Source organism: Periophthalmus magnuspinnatus, chromosome 18 (genome assembly GCF_009829125.3).
Source record: "Periophthalmus magnuspinnatus isolate fPerMag1 chromosome 18, fPerMag1.2.pri, whole genome shotgun sequence".
Lineage (NCBI taxonomy): Eukaryota > Metazoa > Chordata > Actinopteri > Gobiiformes > Gobiidae > Periophthalmus > Periophthalmus magnuspinnatus.
In genome coordinates, this window is record NC_047143.1 from 3,469,076 (window position 1) to 3,495,146 (window position 26,071).

The window sequence follows — 26,071 nt, forward strand, 5'->3', positions numbered from 1 at the left end:
GATCTATGTTCTGATGTTAAACTAAAGGCAAAAGGAGCTGTTGACTTGAAAAGAATCACTTCATGACATCACGAGGTGGAACAGAGCATTTTGAGCTTTGGAGATGTAGAAAAACTAATAATATAGGGTTATTTAAACATGTGAATGAAACAAAACACAACTCCAGGTCTGTTTTTTGACGAGGAAACAGTATTATAACACGGTTTACAGCACACAAGAGTCACTTTTGTGTAATATAGGACCTTTAAATGCCAGACTGTGGAACATTCGAGCAATAGCATCAATGAAGACAAGCAGATGACAGGCTCTTCCATCAGAAAAGTTACACAGTGCCCCTTTTTAAACTGTACTGTATTGTCTCTTCTAACCTGAAATAGTTTTATAACAGTAGTGTAGTGAGTTAGAGCGGCCAACAGCAAGATGCACGTTTCAAATAAGACAAAAATCATTGGGAATTTATTTAACTCAATAAGAAATAGAGTTTTGGAAGCCTAATTGTACATTTTAAGTTTAATTATAACAACCAACAACCGTAAATTCCCGTTGTCTCTAATCCCTCCTCCCGGTTCACCTGTCGCTACGTGCGCTACAGTCCCCAAACCACTCAATACTCAACAAAACCCCGCTGCCTCGTCTTATTCCCTTAAAAATACAAACTTTCCAGCTATTTCGTATTCTATTACACGTACATGATTCGGCTAAAGTGCGTTAACTTTGTACGAAGCCAGTTAAAACCATGTAAGACGCGTGCGTAATGTGCGTAAAAGCTCTGACCAATAGAACACTACTACCTTAAAGTGCCAAAGTTCAGCGGAATCTTAAAAAAAACAAAATAAACAGAGTGAAACTAGACTATTTTTCTGTTCTTTTTCTTACCTTTTCGTGGCATGGGTGGTTTGAGTCACGGAGCAGCGTCTGTGCGTAAAATCACATGCGTAAAGTTTAAGGAAATGAAAGAACCCGTTTACTTCCTGGTTTGGTGTTTTTAAAAAAAGAGCGTTTGGAGAGCTGAGGTTTTTTTTTTCCCAAGCTCCCTCCAGACACAGAGAGGGTGTTGCGTAACCTGCGTAAGAAGTTAATGAGTAGTTTTATTTATGATCAGTTTGGAAGAGCGGACCGGAGCTACGGCGTACGTATTTAAAGTCTCACTGCGTAACATTTCAGCGAGTAAGTGAACAAAATAGAAGAAATTACTACACATAAGCTAACCTGCATGCAAATTTAACCTATTCATGTGCTTGAGTTTGCTGCAGCATTTAGATTTTTTTTTTTTTTCCAATTCAAATGATAAAAGATTTTTATTTTGAATTGTTAATCGCCATGGCAACGGTCTTAATTTCTCATCATCCTGACACAAATGGATAGGATGTCTATATTGTTTTTTTGTTTTTTTTGTGGGGAGGTTCTTTTGCTCAATTTGGTGAGATTAAAAGTTAAAGAGAAAAACATTTTAGCAAAACAATAAAAATATATATAAAAATAATAATAATAGAGCTCTTTAAACGGCGCTAGGAGTTTTTAGCAGAGTCTTGCCAAAATAAAGAAATATTTAAAAATCAGACGCGAACAGCGAGTTACAGATGGATGATCACAGACGGGCGCGCTAACAGCTTCACGACGATTTAACCGGCGGAAGCTTGTGTGTTTAAAAGCAGGTATTTGTGTCTCAAAGCTAATGCTAATGCTAATGCTAACTTACTTTAAATATAGAATACAACAAAAAAACTTTATGAAAACACATCTAATGACAAATCCGTAGTTTTTCTGTACAAAATTGTTCAGATTGTAGCGCTATTTTAGCATCACAAATTTGTTTTGCTTTTCAGTTAGCATTAGCATTAGCTTCAACACACAAATATCTACTTTTCTAAGCACAGAAGTTTCGTGTAATATGTGACCTTTAAAGAAATGAATATGATAGATATGGTGTTGTAGTAGTAGTAGAAGTAGTAATAGTAGTAGTAGTAGTAATTGTTGAATAGCAGTTGTAATATAGTAATGTCCAAGATACAAAAAGTACAATTGTATCGACAAAATCTGTACTTTTACTTCGCTACGTTCCAGCACTGCCATGGAGACGAGCAGGCGGTGGACGCTCTACCTTCAAAGTTACGCAATGCCCCTTTAACCTCTGGTCCTCAGTCAAGAGTAAACCTGTTAAAACTCTGAAACTCGTCTCTTTTCGAACGGATGTTGTGGTTTCGTTCACGTCATTTGCCCATTTCCGCAAAAATTGTCTTTATCTCACACCCACCCACTCATTTTTTTATACATTTTTATGAATTAAAACCATTATCGCCGTTTGACCCCAGTATTAGCATGTTCCAAAAATATCCGTCTCTCGTTATCAGCTGCTGAAACTTAAATGTATCTCTGAACCGAATCTTCGTTTGTCTGCTTCCTTCTGTGGTTTGCTTGCACCTCCTCACTTCCTCCTCCCACCTGTGGCTTCTTATTCTACTCTTCTTAGGTGTCGCTCAATTGTTTCATTTGCGTTTTTTCCCATAAAACGTTTAGACCGGAGCGAATGAAGAAAAGACGATCGAGCGAGGCGACGTTTTGGGCCGAAGATGATCCAATCAAGTGAGTTTTTATCGTTATGTTTTTAAATGTGTGTTGTGAAATGCATTGTTTTGGTAATCTGGATTAAATAAACTGATTTAGACCTGTTTTTGACCTTATTTTGTGCAGATTTAGACCAGTTTTAATCCAAGTTTAGAACCTGTTTTAGTTCAAGTTTACTCTGCATTTCGATCTGGTTTACTTTCACTTTATACAGACTTGTCTTAATCCTAGTTAAGACTTGATTTAGACCTAGTTTAGTCCTTCTTTAATCCTCAATTTGACACATTTTAGCACTCACGCATTAGAGGAAAAAGGTTGTGGGTTCAGCTCCTCAACCTGTGTACAGTTTGCATGTTTTCCTTGTGTCTCCGAGCAATACACGTTCCCGTATCGACGCAAAACATGGTCAGAAGGTTCAAATCCTCCAGTGAAGGTAGTTCTGACCAAGACTCGCTCAAGAAGAAGTGGTCTAACGATGAAGGGTCAAATGCAGAGGACACGTTTCACTATGGGGACAATAAAGTGGACCTTAACTTTAACTTTAATACCTGGTGTAGTTCGAGTTTAGTTTTGATTTATTTAGACCTGGTTTAGTCCTGTTTTATTTTTGGTAAATGTTTGTTTTGTTCAGTTTTAAACTCAGAATTAGTGATTATTTTTGTCAGACAAGAGTTTTTGTTTACCTGCGTCACATGTTTGGGATTCTTCCTGTGTCTTCCTCGCAAACCTCACATGACGGTGTAGCAATGATTTGGTGATGGTGTAATGATGGTGTAGTGATAGTGTAGTGATGGTGTAGTGATAGTGTAGTGATGGTGTAATGATGGTGTAGTGATAGTGTAGCGATGATGTAGTGATGGTGTAGTGGTTGTGGAGTGACGGTGTAGCGATGGTGTAATGACAGTGTAGTGATGACTTAGTGATGGTGGCGTGATGGTGTAGTGACGGTGTTGTGATGCTGCAGTGATGGTGTAGCGGGGGTGTAGTGATGGTGTAATGATGGTGTAGTAATGATTTAGTAATGGTGTAGCAATGGTGTAGTGACTGTGTGGTATAGTGATGGTGTAATGATGATGTAGTGACGGTGTAGTGATGATGTAGTGACGGTGTAGTGATGATGTAGTGACGGTGTAGTGACGGCGTAGTGATGATGTAGTGACAGTGTAGTGACGATGTAGTGACGGTGTAGTGACGGTGTAGTGACGGTGTAGTGACGTGTAGTTACAATGTAGTGACGATGTAGTGACGATGTAGTGACGGTGTAACGATGGTGTAGTGACGGTGTAGTGATGGTGTAGTGATGGTGTAGTGACAGTGTAGTGATGATGTAGTGACGGTGTAGTGATGGTGTAGTGATGATGTAGTGACGATGTAGTGATGGTGTAGTGACGGTGTAGTGATGATGTAGTGACGGTGTAGTGATGGTGTAGTGATGATGTAGTGACGGTGTAGTGATGGTGTAGTGATGATGTAGTGACGGTGTAGTGATGGTGTAGTGACGGTGTAGTGATGATGTAGTGACGGTGTAGTGATGGTGTAGTGATGATGTAGTGACGGTGTAGTGATGGTGTAGTGATGATGTAGTGACGATGTAGTGACGGTGTAGTGATGGTGTAGTGACGGTGTAGTGATGGTGTAGTGACGATGTAGTGATGGTGTAGTGACGGTGTAGTGATGGTGTAGTGACGGTGTAGTGATGTGTCTTGTAGGCTGCTTTACTTGATTTTGACATTTAAAAACAACTCCACCGGCCCAAAATACTTCACATAAATATCAACACAAAAACAAATATACAGATGATACACAGACAAAGAACAATAAAACACCAAGATAACATGTCTAGCTAGTATTAAATACCAGGGGGAAGTGTTTTGGTCTTTGTTTGATCTGAATTTTGGACTGGTTTACTTAGTCCAGATTTCAACTTGTCCTAGTATAAGTAGTAGTAATAACAGTAGTAGTAATAACAGTAGTAGTACTGATAGTAGCAGTAGTGGTATTTGCAGTTTGGTTTGATGGACTTGTGTTTGCTGCTTCTGCTTTTTAATTGTCTTCAAAGAAACTAAATTGTGTAAAATTCTAATATTGTGAAAGCTTCATTAAGAAACCACTTCTCCAAATCAGTTTTACAACCTGTTTTTGTAACTGAAGATTATACTCTCTGTAGAGGTTTAGAACAGAAGTGAAGAACTGAAGGTCACGAACTCTGTAGAGGTTTAGAACAGAAGTGAAGAACTGAAGGTCACGAACTCTGTAGAGGTTTAGAACAGAAGTGAAGAACTGAAGGTCACGAACTCTGTAGAGGTTTAGAACAGAACTGAAGAACTGAAGGTCACACACTTTGTAGAGGTTTAGAACAGAACTGAAGGTCACACACTCTGTAGAGGTTTAGAACAGAACTGAAGAACTGAAGGTCACACACTTTGTAGAAGTTTAGAAAAGGACTGAAGGTCACACACTCTGTAGAGGTTTAGAACAGAACTGAAGGTCACGCACTCTGTAGAGGTTTAGAACAGAACTGAAGAACTGAAGGTCACACACTGTAGAGGTTTAGAACAGAACTGAAGGTCACACTCTGTAGAGGTTTAGAACAGAACTGAAGAACTGAAGGTCACGTACTCTGTAGAGGTTTAGAACAGAACTGAAGAACTGAAGGTCACGTACTCTGTAGAGGTTTAGAACAGAACTGAAGGTCACACACTCTGTAGAGGTTTAGAACAGAAGTGAAGAACTGAAGGTCACACACTTTGTAGAGGTTTAGAACAGAACTGAAGGTCACACACTCTGTAGAGGTTTAGAACAGAAGTGAAGAACTGAAGGTCACGCACTCTGTAGAGGTTTAGAACAGAAGTGAAGAACTGAAGGTCACACACTTTGTAGAAGTTTAGAAAAGGACTGAAGGTCACATACTCTGTAGAGGTTTAGAACAGAAGTGAAGAACTGAAGGTCACGAACTCTGTAGAGGTTTAGAACAGAACTGAAGAACTGAAGGTCACACACTTTGTAGAGGTTTAGAACAGAACTGAAGGTCACACACTCTGTAGAGGTTTAGAACAGAAGTGAAGAACTGAAGGTCACGAACTCTGTAGAGGTTTAGAACAGAAGTGAAGAACTGAAGGTCACGAACTCTGTAGAGGTTTAGAACAGAACTGAAGAACTGAAGGTCACACACTTTGTAGAGGTTTAGAACAGAACTGAAGGTCACACACTCTGTAGAGGTTTAGAACAGAACTGAAGAACTGAAGGTCACACACTTTGTAGAAGTTTAGAAAAGGACTGAAGGTCACACACTCTGTAGAGGTTTAGAACAGAACTGAAGGTCACGCACTCTGTAGAGGTTTAGAACAGAACTGAAGAACTGAAGGTCACACACTGTAAAGGTTTAGAACAGAACTGAAGGTCACACTCTGTAGAGGTTTAGAACAGAACTGAAGAACTGAAGGTCACGTACTCTGTAGAGGTTTAGAACAGAACTGAAGAACTGAAGGTCACGTACTCTGTAGAGGTTTAGAACAGAACTGAAGGTCACACACTCTGTAGAGGTTTAGAACAGAACTGAAGGTCACACACTCTGTAGAGGTTTAGAACAGAAGTGAAGAACTGAAGGTCACACACTTTGTAGAGGTTTAGAACAGAACTGAAGGTCACACACTCTGTAGAGGTTTAGAACAGAAGTGAAGAACTGAAGGTCACGCACTCTGTAGAGGTTTAGAACAGAAGTGAAGAACTGAAGGTCACACACTTTGTAGAAGTTTAGAAAAGGACTGAAGGTCACATACTCTGTAGAGGTTTAGAACAGAAGTGAAGAACTGAAGGTCACGCACTCTGTAGAGGTTTAGAACAGAACTGAAGGTCACACACTTTGTAGAGGTTTAGAACAGAACTGAAGAACTGAAGGTCACACACTTTGTAGAGGTTTAGAACAGAACTGAAGGTCACACACTCTGTAGAGGTTTAGAACAGAACTGAAGGTCACACACTCTGTAGAGGTTTAGAACAGAACTGAAGGTCACACACTCTGTAGAGGTTTAGAACAGAAGTGAAGAACTGAAGGTCACACACTTTGTAGAAGTTTAGAAAAGGACTGAAGGTCACACACTCTGTAGAGGTTTAGAACAGAAGTGAAGAACTGAAGGTCACGCACTCTGTAGAGGTTTAGAACAGAAGTGAAGAACTGAAGGTCACACACTTTGTAGAAGTTTAGAAAAGGACTGAAGGTCACATACTCTGTAGAGGTTTAGAACAGAAGTGAAGAACTGAAGGTCACGCACTCTGTAGAGGTTTAGAACAGAACTGAAGGTCACACACTTTGTAGAGGTTTAGAACAGAACTGAAGAACTGAAGGTCACACACTTTGTAGAGGTTTAGAACAGAACTGAAGGTCACACACTCTGTAGAGGTTTAGAACAGAACTGAAGGTCACACACTCTGTAGAGGTTTAGAACAGAACTGAAGGTCACACACTCTGTAGAGGTTTAGAACAGAAGTGAAGAACTGAAGGTCACACACTTTGTAGAAGTTTAGAAAAGGACTGAAGGTCACACACTCTGTAGAGGTTTAGAACAGAAGTGAAGAACTGAAGGTCACGCACTCTGTAGAGGTTTAGAACAGAAGTGAAGAACTGAAGGTCACACACTTTGTAGAAGTTTAGAAAAGGACTGAAGGTCACATACTCTGTAGAGGTTTAGAACAGAAGTGAAGAACTGAAGGTCACGCACTCTGTAGAGGTTTAGAACAGAACTGAAGGTCACACACTTTGTAGAGGTTTAGAACAGAACTGAAGAACTGAAGGTCACACACTTTGTAGAGGTTTAGAACAGAACTGAAGGTCACACACTCTGTAGAGGTTTAGAACAGAACTGAAGGTCACACACTCTGTAGAGGTTTAGAACAGAACTGAAGGTCACACACTCTGTAGAGGTTTAGAACAGAAGTGAAGAACTGAAGGTCACACACTTTGTAGAAGTTTAGAAAAGGACTGAAGGTCACACACTCTGTAGAGGTTTAGAACAGAAGTGAAGAACTGAAGGTCACACACTGTAGAGGTTTAGAACAGAAGTGAAGGTCACGCACTCTGTAGTAGTAGCAGTGGTAGTAGTAGTAGAAGTAGTAGTAGGAGGAGTGGGAATAGTGGGAGTAGTAGTAGTAGGAGTACTGGTACTAGTACTAGTAGTAGTAGGAGGAGGAGTGGGAGTAATAGTAGCATAAAAATACAAAATATGAATTCACAGTGTTTATATAAACTTACACAAAAGTATTTTCCCGAGATACTACAAACATTTGGAGCAGATTTTAAAATAATGAGGTCAGTGTCAGACTCTGGACTGACTCAGGTTAAAGTGAAGAGGAAGTCACCTCACCACAAACTACCTGCACTTCTGCAAAGCATCATGGGAAATGGACACAGACAGAGGAAATGTGTTTTAAACTGTCATAATTCTCTCATTGTTCAGTATAATGTAAAGGGGGTGGTGCAGTGGGTCAAGCATTTGCACACAAACCAGATGGTCGCCAGTTTGAATCCCGCTTAAGGACACTGTTGAGTATTGTGGCTGGTCGTGAGGCTTAAAAACAAAAGCAAAGGTGAATCTCTATATTAAAATTAGGTCAACATAATTTTATAAAACATAAATAGTAAAAACATTGTATTATTGTTAAATCAAAATAATATTACCAAGTTAAAGGTTCACTCTGTAGCTTTTCTGGTTGAGGGTACGCCACATTCTTGTCTCTATGAAGATGTTATTACTTAGTCTAGAACATTCCGCAGTATGGCATTACACTTGGCTATGTTTACGGGGACAAGCAGAGCCACTCGGTAAAGTTACAGGTCGGATCTGTGGAGAGGCGACCCCACTCACAATAAGAGAGTAGGTTTTTATGATGGAAAATGGACTCCTGTAGCTTTAAGTCATGTTATAATGTTGTTTCCGCCTCAAAAAACAGACCTGGAGTTGTGTTTTAGTCTGTCTACATCTCCAAAAGCTCAAAATGCTCTGTTCCACCTTGTGATGTCATCAAGGGGTACTTTTCAAGTTAACAGCTCCTTTTTACCTTTAGTTCAGTAGTAGATATTGACAATTCCGGCGCTGAAATCATCCAAATTATGCTAGAAATGAAGGTGTGTAGAGTTTAAAAACACAGTGGAGCACTTCCTGTATTACCACCTGATGACATCACAAGGTGGAACAGAGTGTTTTCAGTTTGACAAAAGAGCTCAGCCACAACTCCAGGTCTGTTTGTGACGACGAAACGACATTATAACCCTTTAAAGTTTTATATTGAGCCATAAATCTATCACATCTCTCAACTGTTTGTGAAAGAGATAATGTAATAATGCCCTGATGCGGAACTTTCCTGGCAAGGCAATAACGTCCGCATTCCCGCTACCAGTCAGGTTCCGCAGTGTGTCTTTAGGTCACACTACTACACACGGCTGCAGTTGAACTTTATGCACAGACATAAACGCGTCTCGACAGGAAGCTGGTATCTACTCAGAGAAAGCACAAAGCATTCTGGGATATCTAAAAATATCTGAGCTTTTTCTTTGTTAAAGGAAATTAAACTTCCTGATAAGACGGCGCACTCAAACCCACTCAAATGGAAAATACACAAATGTAGAAGCAGCTATTGTTTTTAGCCTCATTTACGCTGCTTAAAATCTGTAAAAAAAAAAATAAAAAAATCCAAATTTAGAAACAAGGATTGAATTCATTTGTCTTGTTTTGCACGTGTATATTTTATCTTAAACTATATTTATTTAATTAATAATCTTTCTTTTTCAGATCAGTCAGTCCTGTCTGTCTTCTGCTGCTGCTGCGTCGTTCATACAAGGTAAAATTCAAAAGTACTTCCTGTCTCCGTTACAGCGTGTAAACGAGTACAAATGCGTTTCCAGCTCCATCAACTCTGGCTCCAATTCACTTTCTATTGAAAAACTGTGTCTCCTCTCTCTGCACCTGCTGCTGTCAGACTCGTCATTTTGGTCTTAAATGTTCGTATTAACCCGACTCTACATGATCCTGGTGTTTTTATTTCACTATTGTGTCTGTAAATCAAGACTTGAACATTAATAACAGACAAATCAGGCTCCTTCTTTCCTGCTTTCTGTGGATTGGCTCTTTGGTTGCTATGATATTACAAATTAGCCGCTATAACTGCTAGCCTTGATTAGCTTCATTTGGAGCTGCTGCGGGTGACGTCACACTCACTTAGTCCACTTCTTTACACAGTCTATGGTCTAAGGTCTAAAAATAAAGAGCAAACGGGAATTGTAAAGTATTAAGTAATATTTGTGTGAAAGTGTTGAGCCTGTCGCGACTGCAGCAGCGTGGCTCCTCCTTCAGTTCAGTTTCATTCAGTGAGGCTCTTATAACACAGACATTTAGCTTTTATTGTGCATGATCCTGGGGTTTTTATTTCACTATTGTGTCTGTAAATCAAGATATGAACATTAATAAACTTCTTTCCCTGAAGTTGCTCTCAGTACCGTTAGCAACAGGTTTGATTGACAGCGTTGCTAAGCGCCCGCTCCCTGCTAAACCAGTGGTGCAGGCGGGAAGGGCCTCAGCCTCGCTCTGGATTGGCTCTTTGGTTGCTATGATACTCGCGGTCAGAATTCCAAACAAGGAACTCTATGACTATGAGTATAAGTAAACTGTCACCAGGGCCGGCCCAGACTACAAGCAGACTGAGCAGCTGCTTAGGGCCCCGAGGCCAGCAGGGGGCCCCCAAGAGCTCATACATTTATATTGAAAATAATATAATATGTCAAGTTTTATTGGACACAGGGTTTGTGTGTTTACAGCAGCATAAATATCCCTCTAAAACCATTATATTTGGTTTATATCTATGTCAGTAAAATATCTGCTGCTGCTACGTTTGTTTTTGAGTCGGGCAGAGGTGAGGGCAGCTCTGTGTTTACACCAAGGACCCCACATAATGTGAATATAAGAAACACACAACTGGACACATTAAAATACAACAGAAGTGAAGAAAAAATGTTAAAAATCTAGACCCACCTTCCCTTGTATGTTTGTGTTGTTCTTGTATGTTTGTGTTGTTCTTATATGTTTGTGTTGTTCTTATATGTTTGTGTTGTTCTTATCTGTTTGTGTTGTTCTTATGTTTGTGTTGTTCTTATATGTGTGTGTTGTTCTTATATGTTTGTGTTGTTCTTATATGTTTGTGTTGTTCTTATATGTTTGTGTTGTTCTTATATGTTTGTGTTGTTCTTATCTGTTTGTGTTGTTCTTATATGTTTGTGTTGTTCTTATCTGTTTGTGTTGTTCTTATATGTTTGTGTTGTTCTTATATGTTTGTGTTGTTCTTATATGTTTGTGTTGTTCTTATATGTTTGTGTTGTTCTTATCTGTTTGTGTTGTTCTTATATGTTTGTGTTGTTCTTATCTGTTTGTGTTGTTCTTATATGTTTGTGTTGTTCTTATATGTTTGTGTTGTTCTTCAATGTTTGTCTTGTTCTTATGTGTTTGTGTTGTTCTTATATGTTTGTGTTGTTCTTATATGTTTGTGTTGTTCTTATGTGTTTGTGTTGTTCTTATATTTTTGTGTTGTTCTTATATGTTTGTGTTGTTCTTATATGTTTGTGTTGTTCTTAAATGTTTGTGTCGTTCTTAAATGTTTGTGTCGTTCTTATATGTTTGTGTTGTTGTTGTTGTGTTTGTGTTGTTCTTATCTGTTTGTGTTGTTCTTATCTGTTTGTGTTGTTCTTATATGTTTGTGTCGTTCTTAAATGTTTGTGTCGTTCTTAAATGTTTGTGTTTGTGTTGTTCTTATATGTTTGTGTTGTTCTTATCTGTTTGTGTTGTTCTTATATGTTTGTGTTTGTGTTGTTCTTATATGTTTGTTTTGTTCTTATATGTTTGTGTTGTTCTTATATGTTTGTGTTGTTCTTATATGTTTGTGTTGTTCTTATATGTTTGTGTTGTTCTTATATGTTTGTGTTGTTCTTATATGTGTGTGTTGTTGTTGTGTTGTTGTAGTTGTGTTATTCTGGATATTTTCAGTCTGATTTTGTTCAGATAAAAACAAAAACATCTGGTCAAAGTGACGAGAGTCAGAATGTGTCAAATGTGAATCACAAACAGCTGAACCAGGAGGGGCCCCAGAGATACATTCAGCTTAGGGGCCCCTGAAACCTGGGACCGGCCCTGATTGTAACTGTGCCGTCGCCTCTGATGGTAAAACTTTTTATTAATCACAAACCAGACATAAAAATGTGGTTTATGATGAAGTTTAGGAGCAGGGTAATTTTTTAAAGTTACGAAACAGCTTCTGGTTAAAGTCGGGGTTTGGTAATGTTTATTTCTGCTCATAGCAACAGAAGCAAACACGTTACTATGGCAACCGGAGCTCTATGGAAACCAACGCCCCTCTGAACCCGACTCTACGCGCTAATCTAAGAAGGCTCGCGTCGCTATGTTGGGATTAGATTATGTTTTGTTCATTGGCAGAGTCCCCAGTTTCGCTTCTCCGTTTGAAAAAGCTGCTTTGAAACGTGATTCTGAGGAGTTTGTGAAACGTAGGAAAAGTACTTCCTCTTTTCACGGTTTAAAAATCAGGGAGAACTACTTTGAGTTAGACTTTTCAGAGCTTTGATCCATGTTCCAGCTGTTTCCTTTTGACATTTACTCACCTGAAGTTGTGTTTTGAACGATCTACGCCCGTTTATACCTCCACCTGGACACGCCCACTGCGACATATTTACGTCATTCTCCACTACAAATGAAAAATATGACGTGCAGCTGTCCATAGGGGGCGCCAACAGCTACACGCCGCTTTGTTATGATGATGTTTTACGGTGACGTCAGCTCCGATTGGACACTGCAGTTTTCTAATGAGGAAGTCAGCAGATTTGTTTGTTTTAATAAGTCGTTTTAGGTGAATATTGTGATTTAAAATGTGTAAATTAACTATAGGACGCACACAAGTACAACAGGTCTGCTTTAAGAGTAAAAAAATACATAAACATACCCAGATAAACAGTATCATTTTGAATATTAATATGAATTGTATTTATCCCATATTTATCTCGTTTTCTACAATCAATAATATGAATTGAATCTTTTTTTTCTTACTGTTTTATATTTTTTTCTTACTGTTTTTTTTTTTCTTACTGTGTTTTTTTTTATTTCTTACTGTTTTCTTACTGTTTTTCTTACTGTTATTTTTTTTTCCTTACTATTTTACTGTTTTTTTTTCTTACTGTTTTATATTCTTACTGTTGTTTTCAGGGAGTTCAACACCAGGATGGATCTGGAAGGAAGCACTTCCCTTTGTTTCCAGAGGAGGCACTATCCCGGACGGGCACAAGTGAGTCACACACAGAATAATGATGTATGATAATAATACACACGACCAGGCAAAGGTTGGACACACTTTTTAATGTTTCTTCTTTATTTCCATGGTTATTTACATTGTAGATCGTCACTGAAGCGTCAAAACTATGAATGAACGCAAAAGAAATGTAGTAAATAAAAGATAAACTAAAAATATGACCTGTGACCTTTGACCCCCCACAGATGGACCAACAAACACGCATCATCTATAGTGGAAATGTGATTTTTACTTTTCTATACAGACAAATTTGCATGTTTGGGCGAAATATGAAGGGTTGGGAATAGAATATAATTGTCTTGAATGGGGCCAAACGGAAATAATGGGAACTGTGTAATAAATGGAATGTGCAATATTATTGGTGCAATAATGGGAACTGTGCAATGTAGTGTAGTGTAATTTTTATTTTGACCCTTTTGTGACCGAAGCCCTTGAGACAATGGATGGAATTCAGCCTTTGACTATAATCCAGTGTGTTTATGATCGTGTTCAATCATGTTTGTTCATTAACATCAATCAATCAATAAATCAATCAATAAATCAATGCATAAATAAATAAGTAAATAAAAACTCCGAACTTGAAATAAATAAATAAATAAATAAAAACTCCGAACTTGAAATAAATAAATAAAAACTCTGAAATTGAAATAAATAAATAAATAAAAACTCCGAACTTGAAATAAATAAATAAATAAAAACTCTAAACTTGAAATAAATAAATAAATAAATAAATAAAAAAATAAAAACTCCGAACTTGAAATAAATAAATAAATAAATAAAAACTCCGAACTTGAAATAAATAAATAAATAAATAAAAACTCCGAACTTGAAATAAAAATAAATAAATAAAAACTCTAAACTTGAAATAAATAAATTAATTAATAAATAAAAACTCCAAACTTGAAATAAATAAATAAATAACTCCAAACTTAAAAAAAAATAAAAAATAAAAATTGTGTTTAAAAAAAAAATTAGTTGAGTTATTTCATTTTTTCCCCCTATACCACATAATTCCATATATTTTGCTTCATTTATTTCATGTATTTTGTATTTATATAAAATGTATTAGCACTAAATATAAAGAAAACACTGAATGAAACTGAATGAGAGGATGTGTCCAAACTTTTGTCTGGTGACGTATGTTAATCAAATATATAATACAATGTCCTACTTGACATTTTAAAAGTTTAATGATAAAATTAGAAGCTGGGGCTGGTAAAGACGAGGAGGTGGAGGTGATTGGTTGGGAGGCAGGGGTAACGGGCTGTGATTGGCTGAGAGGAAGAGACAGAGGAAGACCATTTACACCAACGATTAATAAGATATAAATGAGTAAATATGGGCTTATTTCTGAACTTTAAAGATGCACGAGGGATCTTTTCCACTTCCGGCTTGTCTCCATGGAGATATTATTCCGTGGAGACAAGCCGGGAAGTAGTGACGCTAACAGTGAAGCCCTCAGTTTGTGCTCTGATTGCATTTTGCACTGACTCGTATAATGATTTCAGATGGACAAGTCGAGGAAGAAGCTGCCCATGCCTCCTCCAGAAGGGGGCAACGGTGAGGCCCCCGGGCTGCTGAGGGTTGTGGCCATGTACGACTTCACCGCCAAAGAAGACACGGACCTCACCATAAAACAGGTGACAGCGGTTATAAAGACAAATAGATCTCCAACCGCGTTCTATATTCGGCCAAACTCCATGGTGCGTGACAGTAAAAAGGCCCCTTCGTCCCGGTTTACAGTCCCGTGGGCACATTTCCGTATTTCCGTTGCCTCCTTTAATCCAGCGACGATGTTTGTTGCCCTCTGTCCCACTGATGTTCGCTCCGTCCGAGTCCATAATGTGTTTTTTTTCGTTTGCAGTGTCGTAAAAGGCCGATTTGAGCTGGTCTTGTTCTGTTTTGCGTTTCATTGCTCGTGTCTGCGCCTTCACTGTTTCTTTCTCATATTCTGTCCTTTTTGTTCCTTTTTCTTTGTACTGAAGCCCTCCGTTTCCCTCATGTATGTTTTATTATTAAGTATTTCATATATGGCGTTTGTGTTCCGGTTAGCGATGGGACTTTTGGCTAATTTAGAGATCTGTTCATTTCAAAGAGCCGTTCAAAACACTGACACTTTTACTCTGTATTTATACGACAGAAGCCAATGTGAGAACTCAATTTAACCACAAAATAATCGCCGAGAGAGACGACCAAGACTCACATGTGTTTAAAATGGCGGAGTGGAGCGTGTCTACCCTTTCAAATGATGAATAATCTAAACTATAATAATACAAATTTAAAAATCAAAGTGTTATTATGATGTCAAATATGTTTTTTTTGCGCACAAATCTCTCACTTGTGTCACTCGCTCTGCTTCTGCGCTGATTCTTGTGACAGTTCAGGGTTAATCTGTATAAAAATGAATCAAAATTAGAAAGAAAAAGATTCGGTTTGAGCCGTTCACATTAAGGAACCGTTCGAAAGAGCTGAATCGTCACCTGATCCGGCTCTATTTTATCTTCTGGTTGGACGAGCAGTTGCCGGAGTTTCTATATCGTTTTATTATTATATTATTATTATAACATGGCAACACAACACTCCCTCTTTAAATAAGTTATTCTTTTCTCTTTATGGAAAACTAGACGATGTTGCTTTTTTTAATTTGTGTCGTGTTTTTCTTTCAGGGAGAGGAGTACTTCATTTTACACAAACAAGACCAACTGTGGTGGAGAGCTCAAGACAAGCACGGGTTTGTACAGCTTTAAAATAGAATCACACCTTAAAGTGGAAAAAAATTATAAAATCAATTATTTAGACATGTCCAAACTACGGCCCAAGGGCAAAATCCGGCCCGCAGAGTGATTTTTGTTGGTCCTGATATGTCACAAATGAACCAAAGCAGAACTTTTTATTGCAAATTCAAGTAATTCTACCACTTCAGATTCAAAAATGCTCAGTTCCACCTTGTGATGTCATATAGTTAGCAGCTAAGTGTCACCTTTAGTTCAGCAGTCGATCGGCGATTCCGGGGCTAAAATTAATCAATCAATCCAAATGATTCTTGTGAAGGTGTATGGGGTTTGAAAACACAGTGAAGCACTTTCTGAGAGATCGGAAAACAGTGTAATATTTGTTTAACGATGTTGTAGAGGCGGTTTGTCCCGGAAAAACAAACTTAAACCAACTTAAACGGAATAAAGTCAAAAGGGCACCGGGCCTTTCTTTACTCAGCAAAATAAACATTACGTGTGGTTTATTTCCATCACAAGCAGCACACTCATAGTTTGACTTTTTCCTCTTTCAGCGTCTCCGTTTCACTGATAAAAAAGAAAACCTTTACCCACAATGCCCTGCCGCACCCTCCCACCTTGACCTACTTATGTAAATGAAAGAACCAGCAAATGAAATGAACAGAAAGAACGTAAACGATAACTTATAACATGCAAAATAAAGACAATATCCACAATGTAACTTTAGCAAAAAAAACAAACAAAAAAGCATTAAATAAACTTCTTTCATATATTTAAATTAAAGTTAAAGTTACTCAGAGTTTGATTTTGATTGGTTCACACATGTTTGAGTATCCCGTTTTGTCCTGCGTTTGAAAATCAGAAATGCTGTTTTCACCTACCCCCTATCTCCACCCACTGCTGTGTATTTTCTGCTGATTATTCCAAAAAAAAAAAAAAATTCAGACTCTGGCTCATATAGGGATCTCATATAGCCATTTTTCAACCGTAAAAACGTGTGAATGTAAATGCGCTGCTTGGGCTTGTTTTATTTTAAGCCGTTTTAGATCAATGTTATGATTTACAATGAACAAAATGTAAAACCATGATCTAAATTTGTAAAGTAAATGTCTTCAATAAAATACAAGGACAGTATGTAATGTTGTTCATGTTTACGTCGTGTTAGAATGTTGTTACCTCCTCAAAAAACAGACCTGGAGTTGTGTTTTGTTTCATTCACACATGTTTGAGTCATTTTTATTATTCGTCTGTAACATCTCCAAAGCTCAAAACGCTCTGTTCCACCTTGTGATGTCATCAAGTGGTAGTTTTCAAGCTAACAGCTCATTTTACCTCTAGAATCACACCTTAAAGTGGAAATATTGTATAAAATCAACTATTTAGACATGTTCAAACTACGGCCCAAGGGCAAAATCCGGCCCGCAGAGTGATTTTTGTTGGTCCTGATATGTCACAAATGATCCTAAGCAGAACTTTTTATTGCAAATTCAAGTAATTCTACCTCTTCAAATTCAAAAATGCTCAGTTCCACCTTGTGATGTCATATAGTTAGCAGCTAAGTGTCACCTTTAGTCCAGGAGTAGATCGGCGATTCAGGGGTGAAATGATCCAAATGATTCTAGTGAAGGTTTAAAAACACAGTGGAGCACTTCCTGTATTGCCACATGATGACATCACAAGGTGGAACGGAGTGTTTTCTGGTTGAGAGAAGAAGAACTCAGCCTAAATGTGCAGGTTTTGTGCGTTAAACATGTGTGAATGAAACAAAAAAACACAACTCTAGGTCTGTTTGTGACGAGGAAACAACATTAGGACATAGAAAATAGTGTAATATGGCCCTTTAAACACCGACAGACACCGTGTTTTTCAGTCTTTATGATATTTTTGAAGGATTATGAAAATATGAAACGCTGATAAACTTTCTAATACGGTGTTTTTCTTGTCTTTAGAAACAAAGGCTTTATTCCGAGTAACTACGTGACCGAGAAAAACAACATCGAGGCCAATTTGTAAGTGCGGCTTATTGTCATTTCTAGTTTTTAGTTTACAATTTGAGCTAATGTTGTTTCTTTTATAGGTGGTATTGTAAAAACATCCACAGGACTGAAGCTGAGATGCTCCTTAAACAAGAGGTAAATTAATTCACAAGTTATGACCATGAGTTTGAAACATAGACTGTGTAAAGAAGTGGACTGAGTGAAATGAAGCTAATCGAGGCTAGAGCAGTTATAGCGGCTAATTTGGAGTCAAGTTCCATAGCAACCAAAGAGCCAATCAGGAGTGAGGCTGTTGAATGTAACGCCTCCTCCCACCCACACTTCTGGTTTAGCAGGGAGCGGGTACTTAGCAACGCTGTCAATCAAACCTGTTGCTAACGCTAGCGAGAGCAACCTCAGGGAAAGAAGGCGCCTGATTTGTCTGTTTTTAATGTTCGTATCTTGATTTATGGACACAATAGTGAAATAAAACCCCCAGGATCATGTAGAGCGGGTTAATACGAACATTTAAAAACAAAATGACAAGTGAGGGGACACGGTTTTTCAATAGAGAGTGAATTGGAGCCAGAAGTTAATGATCCCTTCTCATTTGGAACATGGAGGCTTGCAGGTTAACAGGTTGGCTTGTTTTTCTATCATAATACAGAGTGATGGATGTTTTTGTCTCTCTTATCAGTGGATGTAGAGATTTCATTGACTAAATAACTAAATTGTTCTTTTAATGTTTCAGGGTAAAGAGGGCGGCTTCATGGTGCGAGAGTCCAGCCAAAGAGGACACTACACCGTCTCTGTCTACAGTAAAGCTTTAGGGTAAGAAATCACAGACACAAACTGCTCTTGTTCACCTGACACGAACCGACAGGGACCTACAGATTCACAAAGGTCAAATATTGTGGCGAATTTTACCTATTTTCAGTTCATAAACTTTTACTCAGCTCAAAATCCTTTTTAATCGTTAGCTTCGGCTACGCTCTGTGTCCGCTCTGGCTAAGCTCAAGCTCTGATTGGTTAGAGCGGTCACATGGTACGACATGAACAAGCGTGTGAGCTCAACTGTCATGAACGAGTCGCAGGTTTAGAACATGGATCAGAAGCTTCTGGAAGCACAAACATTATTATTTATTTTTATTTTTATATTATTTATAACATTATTATTATTATTTTTTCCTTTCCTCCATCGTGGACGCTCCTTTCACTCTTGTCGTCTTGGGGGAGGAGCTCAACTGCTCATGGTCGATGGGCAGGACCGAGCTGCTAAAGGCTAAACTAGCGACATGCACCACTGAGCGTGGCCCACTGAAGTCAATGAGCCGGGCTCAGTGGTGCATGTCGCTAGGCCATGTATAGGCCCCAGGGCTATGCTTTGTGCACAGTAGCATGCTAGCTAGCTCACTGTGTCACAAAGCTAACAGCCACAACAGTCAATCAGAAAACATAAAATGAACAAACTATTAAAATTCAATTAATTAAAATAAAGACAGCCCGATCATTTTTATATCTGGAGTATTTCAGTTTGTGATGTTGTTTTAATATTTATTATGCCTCAAAGACATAAATATCTCTCTGGTGAAGTATTTATTTGTGCAGTTTTTAACAGCAGCAATACGACTCGTTTTCTTAATTTTTCTCAGATATTTTGTGTATTTATTTTTGTTTCGCTCAAAGCCACTGAACTCTACGACTTCAGTCAGGATGTTTCCACGAACATGGCAAAAGTAAAAATCATATGAAAAGTACTTTTACTTTTCAATCCTGTTCAAAAATGTAGTGGAGCAGAAAGTCCTGATACTGCTCTCAAATGAAGTGAAATAAAAATAAAAAGTATTTGCTGGAAAATGTACTTAAGTAAAGTACAGATTCCTAAAAATTCTTGTCTACCTGAGCTGATCCTTCTTGAGTTTGTATATAGTTGTTTGCAGATGACAGATGACCGCAGCCTGTGTGATGTGTCATGTCTTTATTTTGTCTTTATTTTACCGTTTAAACTGAGTTCTTGTGCGTTTCCAGGGAAAGTGGAGGAGTGAAGCATTATCAGATCAAACTCACCGACTCTGGACAGTTTTATTTGGCTGAAAAACACACGTTCGACTCCATCCCTGAAATGATCCACTACCACGAGCACAACGCCGCAGGTACCACGTAGAGCCATACTGACTCATCTAAAGGTGCACTATGGAACTTTATAGTCTCCATGGAGATCTCGCTGCTTCGGCCAGAACCACAGTACGGCATTAAACTCATGTGTTTTGCTTTTATTTAATTACAAGTGTTTCTCAATTGCTCAGAAATACCTTAAACAGTATGCATTCTTATTATTTTGAGCGCGGTCGCCTCTCCACAGATCTGGCTTGTAACTTGATATATTTAATGTCATACACATTCTATCAAACATCTTGCATTTTTCTTCTATCTACCCATCTATCCATCTCTTTATCTGCAGCAATAACATCTCTACGAAGGCGAGCAGGTAGCGGATCTTTAAGCGTAGAAGTTCCGTAGTGCACCTTTAAAATACAAACTAATGCGTATCCCATGGCGACTCGTTGTATATGTTGTGTATTGTGTTTTTGTAGGTCTGGTGACTCGGTTGCGTTACGCTCTGGGGCCGATGGGCAGGTGTGTCCCGGCCACCGCGGGATTCAGCTCTGGTAAAAATAAAAAAATTTAAAAAAAATTAAAATGAATCAATAAATAATAATAATACAAAATACATAAATAATAATAATAATAATAATAATAATAATAATAATAATAATAATAATAATAATAATAAATATATAAATAAATACATACATACATAAATAATAATAAATAAATAAATAAACATTCTCTCTGGAAAAATTCTGTGCACAAGTTTGGCACAATTTACACCAGAAACACAATTCTCTGATACTTAACACAACATTTTTTAATTATTTTACTTGTCAAATAATCATTTCTGTGTACATTAGAGGCCATGAGTTTTTTGGCTCAGTGAATGACATGGTTGCTAGGTAACAGTCCTATGGTGATGTCATGATTTCGAACCAGGAAGTAAAAGTTTAAACCTAAAAAAATGTCCAAACACAGATTTTTTTGGTCTTTTTTTTTTGGTAACATCTTAAATATAATGATCTTAAGTGTGTTTTAGTAAAATGAGTAGCCCAATGTGTCACTTTAAAGCTCCCCTAGGTGAGTCTGCTACCTGCCTGTCTCCATGGAGATGCTCTACTGTGTGGCATAAATCACATCTATCTCCATGGAGACAAGCAGAAAAGTTCCACTATGGACTTTTAATCATATGAACTTAAACACCGTAGACTTTTTAGTACCAAATCATTTAAATATTCACGTTCTTCAGTCTGAACTCTCTGGATATAAACCTTCATTTAACTGAGCCACACTGGTCACTGTCAACATGAAACATCTGGATCTCTTAGATTTTTTCACCGCTCTTGTTTAAATGTTGTTTTGCAGAGAAGTGGGAGATAAACCCGAGTGAGCTGACCTTCATGAAGGAGCTGGGCAGTGGGCAGTTTGGGCAGGTGCGACTGGGCAAATGGAGAGCTCAGAAGAAAGTGGCCATCAAAGCCATCAGAGAAGGAGCCATGTACGAGGAGGACTTCATCGAGGAGGCCAAGGTCATGATGTGAGTACTACTACTACTACTACTACTACTACTACTACTCATAGACCTTATATATAAATGGACATAGCTAACGTGCTAGCTGCTGCGTTCCAAACAGGAAGTGATCATGGACCATCTGAACGTGGCCTCTGAACATTCTCAGTCTCCTTTGGTGGACCTCCACTGTGCTGAGCTGATGCACTGACTTAACCAGCTTCTTCGTGATTTCCCAGGAGGCTTTGTCACCCACGTCTGGTGCAGTTATACGGCGTGTGTCTGCAACAGCGCCCCCTGCTGATCGTGGTCGAGTTCATGGAGAACGGCTGCCTGCTGAACTTCCTGCGTCAGAGGGGCGGAGCTATGCGGGACGCGTGGCTTCTGTCCATGTGTCAGGACGTGTGTGAGGGCATGGAGTATTTAGAGAGGCACCAGTTCATCCACAGAGACCTGGTGAGTGTGGGGCATTAGACAAGTGTGGGGCATTAAACACAGAGACCTGGTGAGTGTGGGGCATTAGACACAGAGACCTGGTGAGTGTGGGGCATTAGACAAGTGTGGGGCATTAGACACAGACCTGGTGAGTGTGGGGCATTAGACACAGACCTGGTGAGTGTGGGGCATTAGACACAGAGACCTGGTGAGTGTGGGGCATTAGACAAGTGTGGGGCATTAACACAGAGACCTGGTGAGTGTGGGGCATTAAACACAGACCTGATGAGTGTGGGGCATTAGACAAGTGTGGGGCATTAACACAGAGACCTGGTGAGTGTGGGGCATTAAACAAGTGTGGGGCATTAAACAAGTGTGGGGCATTAGACACAGAGACCTGGTGAGTGTGGGGCATTAAACACAGAGACCTGGTGAGTGTGGGGCATTAGACAAGTGTGGGGCATTAGACACAGACCTGGTGAGTGTGGGGCATTAGACACAGACCTGGTGAGTGTGGGGCATTAGACACAGAGACCTGGTGAGTGTGGGGCATTAGACAAGTGTGGGGCATTAACACAGAGACCTGGTGAGTGTGGGGCATTAAACACAGACCTGATGAGTGTGGGGCATTAGACAAGTGTGGGGCATTAACACAGAGACCTGGTGAGTGTGGGGCATTAAACAAGTGTGGGGCATTAAACAAGTGTGGGGCATTAGACACAGAGACCTGGTGAGTGTGGGGCATTAAACACAGAGACCTGGTGAGTGTGGGGCATTAAACAAGTGTGGGGCATTAAACACAGAGACCTGGCAAGTGTGGGGCATTAAACATAGAGACCTGGTGAGTGTGGGGCATTAGACAAGTGTGGGGCATTAAACACAAAGACCTGGTGAGTGTGGGGCATTAAACGCAGAGACCTGGTGAGTGTGGGGCATTAGACAAGTGTGGGGCATTAGACACTGTGACCTGGTGAGTGTGGGGCATTAGACACAGAGACATGGCGAGTGTGGGGCATTAAACACAGAGACATGGCGAGTGTGGGGCATTAGACACAGAGACCTGGTGAGTGTGGGGCATTAGACAAGTGTGGGGCATTAAACACAGACACCTGGTGAAAGTGGGGCATTAGACAAGTGTGGGGCATTAAACACAGAGACCTGGTGAGTGTGGGGCATTAAACACTGAGACCTGGCGAGTGTGGGGCATTAGACAAGTGTGGGGCATTAGACACAGAGACCTGGTGAGTGTGGGGCATTAGACACAGAGACCTGGTGAGTGTGGGGCATTAACACAGAGACCTGGTGAGTGTGGGGCATTAAACACAGAGACATGGCGAGTGTGGGGCATTAGACAAGTGTGGGGCATTAGACACAGAGACCTGGTGAGTGTGGGGCATTAGACACAGAGACCTGGTGAGTGTGGGGCATTAAACACATACCTGGTGAGTGTGGGGCATTAAACACAGAGACCTGGTGAGTGTGGGGCATTAAACACATACCTGGTGAGTGTGGGGCATTAAACACAGAGACCTGGTGAGTGTGGGGCATTAAACGCAGAGACCTGATCACAGGAGCACACTGTAAAACCATTATGTGTTTCAGGCAGCGAGAAACTGTTTGGTGAATGAAAACAACGTGGTGAAGGTCAGCGACTTCGGGATGGCAAGGTACAGATACAGTTCAACGCTTCAGCCAGAGGGGGGCAGTAATGAGCCATAGTTTGACTGAAATCTGAACTACTAAACCAAAACAAGACTCCTGTACATTTAAGAACATATCTGTAAAGTTCTAAAGTGCAGGTTTGGCAGGTTTTAGACTGAGTGGGAGACACAGAAACTTTGTATTTAGTTTTTTGTGTCGGTTTTTGCGTCGGTTTCTCACTGTTTTGTTTTTGTTTTTGTTTTGTTTTTAGGTATGTTTTGGATAACCAGTACACCAGCTCGAGCGGGTCCAAGTTCCCGGTGAAGTGGTCTCCTCCAGAGGTTCTTCACTACAGTAAATACAGCAGCAAGTCGGACGTGTGGTCGTTTGGTGAGGCCCCGCCATATTTATGCAAAAACAGTGTAAATGAGTCTAACAACAGTATCTGTGCAGTGAAGGTGTGTGGACTTTACGATCACGGAGGAGACGTGGCGTTTCTGTGGCTTTTCTACTGTTTGTGTTCGCATCCCGTTTGTTTCCGTGGAGATCTTACCGCTTTGCCTACATTTCGCTTTTCACAGTATGGCATTAAACGTGTCGATCTCCATGGAAACTAGGATGTTTTGCACTGACGAAAGGGGCATTTTTGACCTAATGTTCCATCCATCCATCCATTTTCTTCCTCTTATCTCGGGTTGGGACACGGGGGCTTCGGTCTAAGCAGGGACTCCCAGACTTCCCTCACCCCAGACACTTCCTCCAGCTCCTCCGATGGGACCTCAAGGCATTACCCTCACCTGAAAAGTTCCATATTGCACCTTTAATATGATTTTTTATTTTAAAGAGGGGGTATTGTGTGTGTTTTTGTTTTTGTTTTTTTGTTTTTTTGTCAGGTTTTAATCCATCCATGCATGTTTGAGTAATTTAGCAATCACTCCCAGGCTCTATTTGAACCCTCCTTACGTTTAGCTGTAAGATTCTGTACGAGGCTCCGCCCACAAGCTTACATCACCCACGCTCCCGCACGACAACTCTCCATAAATAAACAAAAACATACACAGCAACTTCACAAACCTGATGTGATGTGCAGTAGTTTCTTTAGCAGGATGCACGCTGCTTGTGTGTGATAGTGCTCTGAAGGGGGAGTGACTTAGCGCGGAGAGCAAAGTGTCAAAAACAAAAGTGAAACTTACAAAACAGGTTAATACGTTGTTTTTGGCGAATATAGAATTTTCAAAACAATAAAAGGAAACACAGTGATCTAAATATGTTATGTGTTAGCAGCTAATACCCCAGAGAAGTAAAATACCTCCTCTTTAATACCCCATAGAAGTAAATACCTCCTCTTTAATACCCCATAGAAGTAAAATACCTCCTCTTTAATACCCCATAGAAGTAAATACCTCCTCTTTAATACCCCATAGAAGTAAATACCTCCTCTTTAATACCCCACAGAAGTAAATACCTCCTCTTTAATACCCCACAGAAGTAAATACCTCCTCTTTAATACCCCACAGAAGTAAATACCTCCTCTTTAATACCCCATAGAAGTAAAATACCTCCTCTTTAATATCCCATAGAAGTAAAATACCTCCTCTTTAATATCCCATAGAAGTAAATACCTCCTCTTTAATACCCCATAGAAGTAAATACCTCCTCTTTAATACCCCATAGAAGTAAATACCTCCTCTTTAATACCCCATAGAAGTAAAATACTCCTCTTTAATACCCCATAGAAGTAAATACCTCCTCTTTAATACCCCATAGAAGTAAATACCTCCTCTTTAATACCCCATAGAAGTAAATACCTCCTCTTTAATACCCCATAGAAGTAAAATACTCCTCTTTAATACCCCATAGAAGTAAATACCTCCTCTTTAATACCCCATATTTGTCGTGTGCAGGAGTGGTGATGTGGGAGATCTACTCCGAGGGCAGGACCCCGTTTGAGAACCGCTCAAACTCGGAGGTGGTCGACGACATCACCAGAGGAATCCGACTGTACCGACCGCACCGAGCCGCGCCGCCGCTCTACCAAGTCATGTACAAGTGCTGGCACAATGTACGCTTTAAAGGGCCCGTGTGACGCTCTTTTCAAATCTGTTATGATGTTGTTTCCTCGTCACAAACAGACCTGGAGTTGTGTTTTGTTTCATTCACACATGTTTAACACACAAACCCTGTCATACACACATACATTCTGACTGGCGCCCTCTGCTGGCATTTGGACATAAGTCTATTCACAAAACTAACTTGGATTTTAAACAATTTTCCACTTTTTCTTCACCTTTTTTTGAGTTTGTTTATCAAGTGCAGTTTCTTCCATTGTGAGAATCGTGATTTTAATCTTTTGTTTTCTGTTTTTTTGTTGTTTTTTTATGCGACAGAAACCTGTGGAGCGTCCGTCTTTCTCTCAGCTGTTGGGGGAGATCAGGAAACTATCAGAAACCCAGGATTAATATGGAACGCCACAGCTATGGTCAAAAGTGTAAATAACGTGTATTTATGTATATATAATTATGTATATACTTTATCTTTTTATCTGTCTTTTGAATTCAAGTTTTGTATTTTGTCTACTTTTCATTAATTTATAATAAAAACAAGTCATATTGAATTTTACTATTAAAAATATGAATTACTTTTTATCATTTGTATAGTAGTACTTTAAATAAAATTTTCTCATGTAATGCCCGTGTTTCACCACTAGAGGGAGACATTTCACACTAAACAGAGAGGCACAATAT

General features: G+C 39.4%; 2 protein-coding genes across 2 annotated transcripts in view; one reads left to right on the forward strand and one right to left on the reverse strand.

The window, feature by feature from the left end:
- Nucleotides 1-968, reverse strand: part of tec (tec protein tyrosine kinase) — a 37,287-nt gene extending 36,319 nt beyond the window's left edge. The window contains exon 1 of the mRNA XM_033983624.2: nucleotides 877-968. The gene's annotated coding sequence lies outside the window, so the exon portion shown is untranslated. The remainder of the gene's footprint in view (nucleotides 1-876) is intronic.
- Nucleotides 969-2,507: 1,539 nt separating this feature from the next.
- txk (TXK tyrosine kinase) lies at nucleotides 2,508-25,800 on the forward strand. The gene is made up of 16 exons (XM_033983628.2): nucleotides 2,508-2,583; nucleotides 9,351-9,399; nucleotides 12,819-12,897; nucleotides 14,430-14,561; nucleotides 15,588-15,652; nucleotides 17,603-17,662; nucleotides 17,731-17,785; nucleotides 18,381-18,460; nucleotides 19,658-19,782; nucleotides 20,224-20,298; nucleotides 21,107-21,278; nucleotides 21,491-21,707; nucleotides 23,289-23,353; nucleotides 23,599-23,717; nucleotides 25,232-25,389; nucleotides 25,715-25,800. The coding sequence occupies exons 1-16, from the start codon at nucleotides 2,571-2,573 to the stop codon at nucleotides 25,784-25,786; spliced, it is 1,536 nt and encodes a 511-aa protein (XP_033839519.1). The 5' UTR covers nucleotides 2,508-2,570; the 3' UTR covers nucleotides 25,787-25,800.
- The last annotated feature ends 271 nt before the right edge of the window (nucleotides 25,801-26,071 follow it).

What these genes read in the sequence shown, in the direction of transcription:
- txk (XM_033983628.2), top strand. An exon ending in CGGACCTCACCATAAAACAG is followed by an intron (nt 14,562 to 15,587) that starts GTGACAGCGGTT and finishes TTTTTCTTTCAG; the next exon opens with GGAGAGGAGTACTTCATTTT. An exon ending in AGCGACTTCGGGATGGCAAG is followed by an intron (nt 23,354 to 23,598) that starts GTACAGATACAG and finishes TTTTGTTTTTAG; the next exon opens with GTATGTTTTGGATAACCAGT.